This window comes from Hippoglossus hippoglossus, chromosome 18 (genome assembly GCF_009819705.1).
Source record: "Hippoglossus hippoglossus isolate fHipHip1 chromosome 18, fHipHip1.pri, whole genome shotgun sequence".
NCBI classification, from domain to species: Eukaryota; Metazoa; Chordata; class Actinopteri; order Pleuronectiformes; family Pleuronectidae; genus Hippoglossus; species Hippoglossus hippoglossus.
This window is the reverse complement of record NC_047168.1, coordinates 12034708-12043431: the sequence shown is the minus strand read 5'-3', so window position 1 is coordinate 12043431 and position 8724 is coordinate 12034708. Positions and strand designations below refer to the sequence as shown.

The window sequence follows — 8724 nt, the reverse complement described above, 5'->3', positions numbered from 1 at the left end:
GGGAAGTGTGTGAGGGTGATGGGGGAGGGGGGAGGGGGAGGCATGTTTTTCCTCAAAGACTTTGAGCAATGTGGTTCAGGTTCAGATTCAGGAAGTGAAAATTTAGATGGCTGCTGGTGTGTGTCTGTGTGTGTGTGTGTGTGTGTGCAGAGGACACTCGGGAGTCAATGTGTGTGTGTGTCTGTGTCTGTGTGTGTGTGCAGTCTGATCGGTGCTGACAGGGAAATATGAGGTGCATGTGGTCGTACAAGTGGTGCGGGGGAGACACAAAAGGGAAGAGGAAAACGATGAGGAAATCAAACAGGATATATGTCTAATGTCGACACTTTTTCCATTTGAAAACATGAACGTTTGGCACCAATTAAAAAAAAGTCTGCGCTCTCCGCAGTAAAGTGCTGTGGAGAAACCAATGCGGCCCCGTCCACAAAAACTACTTATAAACAAGAGTGGGAGTCAAACCCACGGCTGGAAATACACGCTGTTGGTGGTGCAGCAGGAAATATTACAGAATGAGGCGGAAAGGAAGGAGTTTTCATTTCAAAGAGAGAGATTTAGAAATAAACGAGTCGGAGAAACAATCTCAGCACAAACAGGAGAAAATGTGAACAATTTGAAACGGAGAACGTTTGTGTTTTAAAGGTTTTGTCGTACAGTTGTGTTCTTGGTGTCATACGACTCAGAATCTTTGGCTTTAAAAAGAAAATCGAGTTAAGGCACAATTGGGCGAAACAGTCTGCAGCCGTGCTAATGCCGCGTTCCAATACGACTCGGACAACTGGACAGTAATATGTGTACGATCACATTTAAAGACAGAAGTTCTAATAAACGGTAAAAACTACAGCGTTCACTACTGTTGATATACGGAGGAGCCATCTTGGATTACGAAGTCGGGGGTGGTGAGGTTCCGAGTGGAAGGGGGTCGGCAAGTCCTAGCTCCGAGGTTTAATGGAACGCGACATAACTCTGAGGCCAATGTGTGCTAAATGCTCATGTTAGCATGCTAGTACGCTGAAAGTTACAGTGTTAATAATTTTCACCATCTGCTAACGTTTGCTTATTAGCGCCTTTGGTACAACTGAGGCTACATATTGTTACTTGTGAAGTGACATCGTAATAAAGACGCATTTTTTTACTAAACTGGTGAGTTTGCAATGTGACTCTCAAAAACTAAACAATGCTAGCAGCTACCACGGCTAAGTACGTGTGCTCAGTTGTGGCAATGCTAAATGCTAATGTCTCCAATTTTACTTGACATTGTAATTCGGACATGAATCGTGCGAATTTGTTTTAATACATAACTACTTTGTCTTGTTTCGCGACACTTTGACTTTAAAGAACTTTACAGAATAATACAAGTCTTAACGATGCTACTCCTTTAATGAAAATCTCTTAAGTTAATTGCCACTTAACCTTGAATGTGTCATTTCCTCCCCGATATTATTTCATGATTTCCTCTCAGTGTTATAAACGGTATGATTAACAGATGACGCACCTATAGGCAGGAAATGGTGTTTTGTTACCACTAACATAATAAAGTCAGAAAAGAAAGATATATATTCCAAGCTGTACACTTCTAGAACTTGTGCATACTTCTCAAAAGTAAAGCCAAGTACACGACATATAAAAATACCTTACAATCAAATTTGACCTTAGAAAAGAGCACAAATTCACATCCATGTTATTTAAAATGTTCCACTTTCTTTGCCGAGTTGAAACGCACCCATGTAACACGTGTGTGACATATATACAAAGTATGTGAAGAGGCAACGTCACGCTTAAAACCGCACAATGAATTGTAATGAGCATAAATCAGTATAAACAAGAACTGTTGGATTCATCAGATCTCACACACACTCTCTCTCTCTCTCTCACACACACAGACACACACCGTATTGTATAAAATATGAACGACAACTCATTTGGCTTTTATAGCGTCGAGATCTGATGCTTGCAGATGTGCTCTCAGCTTCTTGAGGCAACCGGTGATATAAAAGTGAAAGGTGCATGCACAGCTTTACTGTCAGTCTTATAAAGACAGTGTAAGCACTATTTATTACATGATACGGAGGCTAAGATGAACTTTTTTTTTTTTTTGTGTGAGGCCCTTTATGTACACAACAGCTTCCATCGCACGTGTTTTGCAGACATTCATTGAGGCCTCGTGTCCACTTTGGGTTTTGGTTTTAATCCGAAGTCGGTTGTTTTGCGTTCCACCGTCCGGAGGAAAACATTTCCACAACATCGTCCGCAAATGTCAGGCTTGTCTTTCAAATTAGCGTCTTTGAGGAGCGGCTGTAGCAGGATGTGATGCCCTCGGCTGCTTCTGACCACTTTGGAAGAAAAGAAGAAAAAAAACCTCATCCACACACAAAAACAAGTTGCGTTGCAGTGAGATGAGTTTCCATCCCAGATCAGACGAGCGCCGAGCTTCAGTTGACTTTGAAGATGCTGAAGACGTGAGGCGAGGCGGAGGGGCTGCCCACGGTGTGCAGCCGGAAGGACGAGCCCGTGATGGCCTGCAGCTCCGTGCCCCGGTCCAGTCGCAGGAGGCCGGACACCTGGCACGACTTCACGAAGTGGAAGGAGTGCGGCCCGGCGGAGGGGGTCGTCGCGTAGCCCTCTATGCACTGCAGCTTCTGAGGCTTCTGGCCGGTGGTCACCACGTCCAGCTTCACGTACGGAGTCTGCTGCTCATTGAACAACACCTGAGGACAAAGGGAAACAAAAGGAAGACGATCATCCCAAAGCTTCATCTCCAGAGAGAAAAGCTAGGAAGAGAATCAGCAACACTTTGGTTTTCTGCTCAATCAGAAAACTAACCAGTGCTTCCAAGGTCCTGTTATCAGAACTCTGTTCTTTTTTCCTTTTTGGCTGCATTTTCTCCAGACCTCTGCCGACTCGACAAGACGGACGCCTGGCTACATGAAACTGCCCTAAACCTGATATTCACCTCTCTAAAAAACATGACACATACCAGTACACTCTGGGTTTATACACATACCAGTGCAATCTGGTTTTATACACATACCAGTACACTGCTTGGGCACAAGACTCAGATTTATTCTCTCGAGTTGCAAATATGACAGAGATCTCTGGTTTTTTCATCACTTCACCTCGGGGAATATGGAAAACTAATTCAAGAGCAAAGCATTTCTTCCCTTTAAAACTTGGTAGTTTTGTTTGTGCCCTTGAAACTTCATGTTACTTTTAAAAGACTTATCCTGGATCTGAGTTATTTAAAAACCCAATCCGTTAGATGAGTTTCAGTATCAGGACCAAATACCAAACTTTTATGATTTGGACATTGATTTTCAAAATAAATATATGGAATTATACAATTTAAAGATGCATTAATGTTTTTTTGGCCACTCAGGGGCAGCAGAACAACAAATGTTTATCTCTATCAAACGAATATAGGTCTAAGGCCGAAGAAACTTGCTTTTCACAAGTACACATCATGGCTGTCTTGCGTGTCACTTCGTGGCGTCCTCGGAAAAGAACGCTGCACATCCGCACGATGCAATACGAAGATGAATGATAGGGGGCAGTGTAGGGCCAGATATTTGCCATCATCACGATGTTGTTGGTTTAAAAGCCTTAATAACAGCAGGCTAACCTCCTACAGTGTTATTAAGTTTTTTATTTACAGGATTTTGAAGTTTTATATCGTCTGAGTCCACTGCTGCGCCCTCTAGTGGAGAACAACACTTTTAATGAACTACAACTCCCAGCACAACCTCACCTGGCAGAACAGGAAGTAGACGCCGGCCTTCTCCACAGTGAAGGTGCCCAGCTCCTTGTTGTACTTCACCGCTTTGCTCATATTCAACGTCCGCTCTTCCCAGCCCTTTATCACACCACCTTCTCCCACTGACACACACACACACACACACACACACACACACACACACACACACACACACACACACACACATCCAGGGTGATTAATCTCATGGACGGGAGCTTTGCAGATTATCCTCCATCCTTCAGTTTTACGACTCTTACCTTGCTGAGAGGAGACTTTGGTTACTGGTGGAAAGTAAAAGAGACATTGAAAGAGTTAGAAAAGGGGGAAAGTCAATTAAGATTTTATGGGTGCAATTGTATAGGACTATAGGATTGAAACCACTTCAGCAGATGCTACATGAGAAGGCTACACGAGATCTGCCAAGCCACTTACTCTCGAAATGAGACGCTGCCTTCTTTCCATTTCCATTCCTCCCTCGAAACGTCCCCCCTTTTCGGAAGGCAGAGACAGACAGAATATGAGTTTTAATGGCAAAGAAAATAACGGCTGCGGCTTTTTTTTGATAAAACAATCATTCCCATCTGTATCTGTCTAATAACATAGTGTGTTAATTTGCGGCCATTTAGTCTGAACCTGGCTCGTCTTAACGCGGCTAACAGATGGGCAAAGGATTTCCTTTCACGTGCTTCAATATATTTCCTCAAACTGTTATTTTCGGTCGGGAGCGTGTGCCTCCTTTATTTTTCTCTTTTTTTTTTTTTCCCTGTGGGGGCTAATCTTAGTGCCAGCTGGTCGGAGTCATCAAGAAAGTACTGAGTGCGGAGAAAGAGGAGCGATGAAGAAGTGTGAGTGCTGCTGGGGTCAGACAAAGACAAGATGGAGAAGGAAGAGGGATTTAAATGTTCTCGCTAAATAAGAGAAATGAAGTGCCGGATAAGGAGAGTGGAAAAGGTCTTTGGCTCCTCTCTGACCCTCACAGAGTCGATTAAGAGTGAAGCAACAGTTATGGCCCCTGCTCAAATAAATACAATAAATAAAACACAACAGTAAAAAGGCCCGAGCTGAAGAACGCCTGCTCTTGTTACTCGCTAAAGGTTTATTTTAGCTTTTTTTGCAATCTGGCCTGCGGGGAGGTATTTCAAACACAGATATAGCTTGAATACTGTGTGAACTGTGAAGTACTTTCTGTGTGGAGCGGGCCCCTGCCATCGTATAGGAATATTAAGTCCCTGCTAAAATAACTCGCAGGTGGGTGACCCTGTAGATTTAGGATTTGCTACGGACGAGCGTAAAGCCCTCAGGCCGGCCAGGTTTTCCTGACTGAGGCTGTCAGTCATCAGAGAGAACATAACAGCAGTGTCCCGCTGAAACGCTGCACCACGGTGGTCAACTTTCCACAAACTGGAAAAAGCTGTTTGGGCTTTTTTTTTTTTCTATTGATAGCCGTGGGTTTCCGAACACTGTTTTAATGCATTTTGGAAGCACAGAATCAGATATCGCTTTCAAAAGGAAAAAGCCAATATCTGCAGGATATTAACATGGTTGTTTTGGCGGCGACCGGTCGCTCTCTCAATGAATCCTTTTGTCAAATTTTGGACATTCATCCCTCGGCTGAACTGGAGCACGACGGAGTCTTGAGGGTTCACTCTTGGACAAAATGTGAACAATCAAGCAGTCCCGTGATGGTGACGCAAGCAGGGGCTATAAATACAGCAATGATAGGTCATCAAATATCACCGCTTTCACAACAAATCATAGCTGTGTCAGTCGTGTGCTCAGGGGGGGGAAGAAAAAAAATCAATTTCATTGCCCAAAAGCGTGCAACAAGGCCTCAGTCCCGCGCCAGCTGGTTTTCTGGGCTCCGAGGCCGCTCTGGTCAGACCTGTAATTTCTGGAACAGTCATCCAGCTGCCTACTTTTTCCTGTGTCAACTTTTAGCAGCGGTAGTGCCTGCGGCCCGCTAGACCTGACCATAGTGGCATGTGGGCCAAGGCTGGCCAGCGTTTGTGTTAAATGTTCTTCCCAGAAAAACAACAAGAGTGCAGTTGGTAAGTATATTGTGTCTGTGGTGATTTGGACGGCTGGAAAGCACAGAACGGCGACGTATGCTGGTGGCGCTGGAGGCAAGAAAACTGAATTTTCTTTTTTTTGATTTGCAATATACCGTCTCTCTTCACTCTCTGCCCCACCAGCAGCTCTCTCTTCTCCAGAATGAGCTGGACGATGGCCTTCCTCTGTGTATTCACCTGTTGAAAGAGAGAAAAAAGAAACCACACTATTAACAAACGTCCAATGAGTTTGTTATGACTGTTTTCTGGCACACGTCCTACGCGGCCTCCTCCAGCCAGCCAGCCACATAAACAGTCTCATCTTTTCCAGGATCCTGCCCCCGCTGCCATGCTCGCTTCAGAATAGGTCTACCACTTCCTCCGAGACTGCTTGCGACACCTAATGCGTGTTTTTAGTGCTTCGCATTCCTTGCATGTCTTTGCTCCCCAGTTTTTCATTAAGAAATTAGTTATGTGGAAGAGGCAATGTTGGAAACTCTTGGCTCGGGGCTCCGCCGAGTGACCGAGGGAGGCCTATATAAAGTAAAAGGAGAAGTGGCTCAGGGAAAAGTGTGTTTTAAATTTACTGCTACTGTGGAAACGTCGGCAGCGAGTTGCTCTTCACTCTCCAGACGTTCACTCACTGGCTCTCATCAGGAGTTGGCGAACGGTCAAATGGACAGAACGTGGGGCCCCTTGGGAAACGCTCCAGCATCAACACTCCACGTGTCCAGTTTTGGGGTGTTTGTGCATGTGTGTGTGTGTGTGTGCGTGTGTGTGCATGTCTGTCAATATGATACACAGCCAATCTGCTGTCCCCCTGATCTCAAATCCAGTGCAACCTGGGTTTGTAAGCACTGTGAACTCGAAACCAGAAGAATTTCCATCAGCTCCTTTTTGGCTGCTTCATTAGAAATAATTCACCTTGTGATGCAACCTCCTGCTGGAGTCTAACAAGAGGTTTAAAAAGCTGCACTTTGCACGAGCCTGCACAGAGTTTTACCCTCATTCCTGTAAAATTCCAAACTGTACTTCATCCCCGAGCCCCGTGCATGAGAAGAGGCTCATGCTGGCTGCAGATGATTTACACTTGCCACACTTTTCAGGCCTCCAGCCACAGCAGCAGCCAGTTGGGTATAAAGTGCTCACATGCCAAATAGCTGAGGCTTTCCAGTAAATTGAGATAAAACTGGAGCACAACTGGCACCAGAGTAATTAATCTCTGGAGGAGGAGGAAGGACGGGGGCGCGCGCACACATCACAAGCACACAACTTTGACTGGTCTTATTGGTAAGCAATAAAAGTGCCAAGAAGAGAAATGGTGCAATACAATAGTGGAGTATGTGCACGGGAGGGGGGGGGGGGGGCATTGGGGTTGAAGTGTGGACTTGCATTTTTTCCGTGCACCCCCCACGATGATTCCCGTAACCGCAGACACAGAAGAAGTTACATAACAAACACTTGATGGTGCGTAAGAGAAAAAAATAAATGTGCACGCTATTAACGGAAGAGGGTCGTTTTTTAAAAAGTGTGACACAAACCTGCTCCAATCGGTCCTGCAAGACCTTGAAGGACTGAGACAGGTCCCGCGTCTGTCGCCAGGTCCACGCCGTGAACAGCGCGCTGCACGCCGCCAGGGACAGCGCCACCAGGGCCAGAGACGCCCAGACGACCCGCAGCTTGCGCACTCGCCTCCTCTGCAGAATCCGATGCATCGTTGGCGCAGGGGACCGCGCTGCTACTCGCCGCCGCAGACCACCCGAGATCCGCACTTCAGCTCCATTCCAGCGGGGCGCCGAGTCCCTCCGAACGCGCTCCTGTCCAAATGTCCATTCTGGTTTGGGGGAAAGACGCGCAAAAGTGGCACAGGCAGCGCGCAACTGCAACGCCAGCAGCACGGGGAAGATGCGTTTTAAATTTCTCCCCTCAGCGGGACTGATGAAGTGGGTTCAGAGCGACAGAAACACCCGATCCTTCCTCCACGCGCATCCGAACCACCATCCTCCGAGTGCGTGCAGGCCGAAAACTGTGCAACTTGCGCACATCAACTGTTGCATCCTTCTCGCTGTGATTCGTTGACTCAGCGCTCTTCCCTTCAGCCAACGTGCTGGGGGGTCACTCCATTAGAGAGACTGACTGACTGCTGCTGCTGCTGCTGCTGCTGCTGCTGCTGCTGGTGCACGCGGGGGCAGTGCGCGGGTTTTACGCACAGGCACGCACGCACACATTACGCACAGAGACTCGGAGGTGAACCCTGATGTTGTGATAGCAGCTGGCGTCCGCAGTAAGAAAACCAACGAAAACATCGGCCACTTCCTCCGCGTCTCAGTTACTTTCATCAAGTCGCATTGCCTTCGAATATGTGCCATTCACGCGTGGAGCACCTCCCCGAGTAGCCACGCGGTGGCGGTGGTGTATAAGTAAATATCACCAGCCTGCGTGAGCCACTGCAGAAAAGTGGAGAACACATTTCTTTATTTCATTTTACTGTAAAATTATAAATTAAGTGTAAATAATTGTCATCGTACTCAGGTGCAATGAAACTGTCTCTAGTCAAGATTTATATTATTGTAAAATAGAGAATTACAAAAGTAACAGTAAATAATAATGTATACAACAAAAAGAATAAGGCAAGAATGTTTTATTTCAGTTGCAGTGTGGTGGGTTGTGTATGTGTGTCAGTCACAGTCCTTGATGTGTGTGTGTAACAGTGTTTGGTGTGATGGGGGGGGGGGGGGGGGGTCACAGTTCTGAACTTATTTATTCCCATGAGCTCGTATCGGCTCTCTCTAGATTCAAACAAATTCTGAGTACTCTGTGGGAGTAACTTGTGATATGGATATTTTTGGAGCAAATATATGTTAGTAATTAAACAAGCCAAACCTGTTGTGCTTTTCATTCATTCACACAAAGCAGGTTTTCTTTGCC

At 46.0% G+C, this 8724-nt stretch overlaps 1 protein-coding gene across 1 annotated transcript; it reads right to left on the bottom strand.

Moving 5' to 3' along the window:
- Positions 1-1315: 1315 nt before the first annotated feature.
- On the bottom strand, positions 1316-8199 carry tnfsf12 (TNF superfamily member 12). Its single transcript, XM_034615570.1, has 6 exons — positions 7338-8199; positions 5913-5994; positions 4181-4237; positions 4006-4029; positions 3743-3870; positions 1316-2705 (listed from the first exon to the last, which is right to left on the bottom strand). Exons 1-6 carry the CDS (start codon positions 7509-7511, stop codon positions 2430-2432), a joined length of 741 nt encoding a protein of 246 aa, XP_034471461.1. The 5' UTR covers positions 7512-8199; the 3' UTR covers positions 1316-2429.
- Positions 8200-8724: the final 525 nt, after the last annotated feature.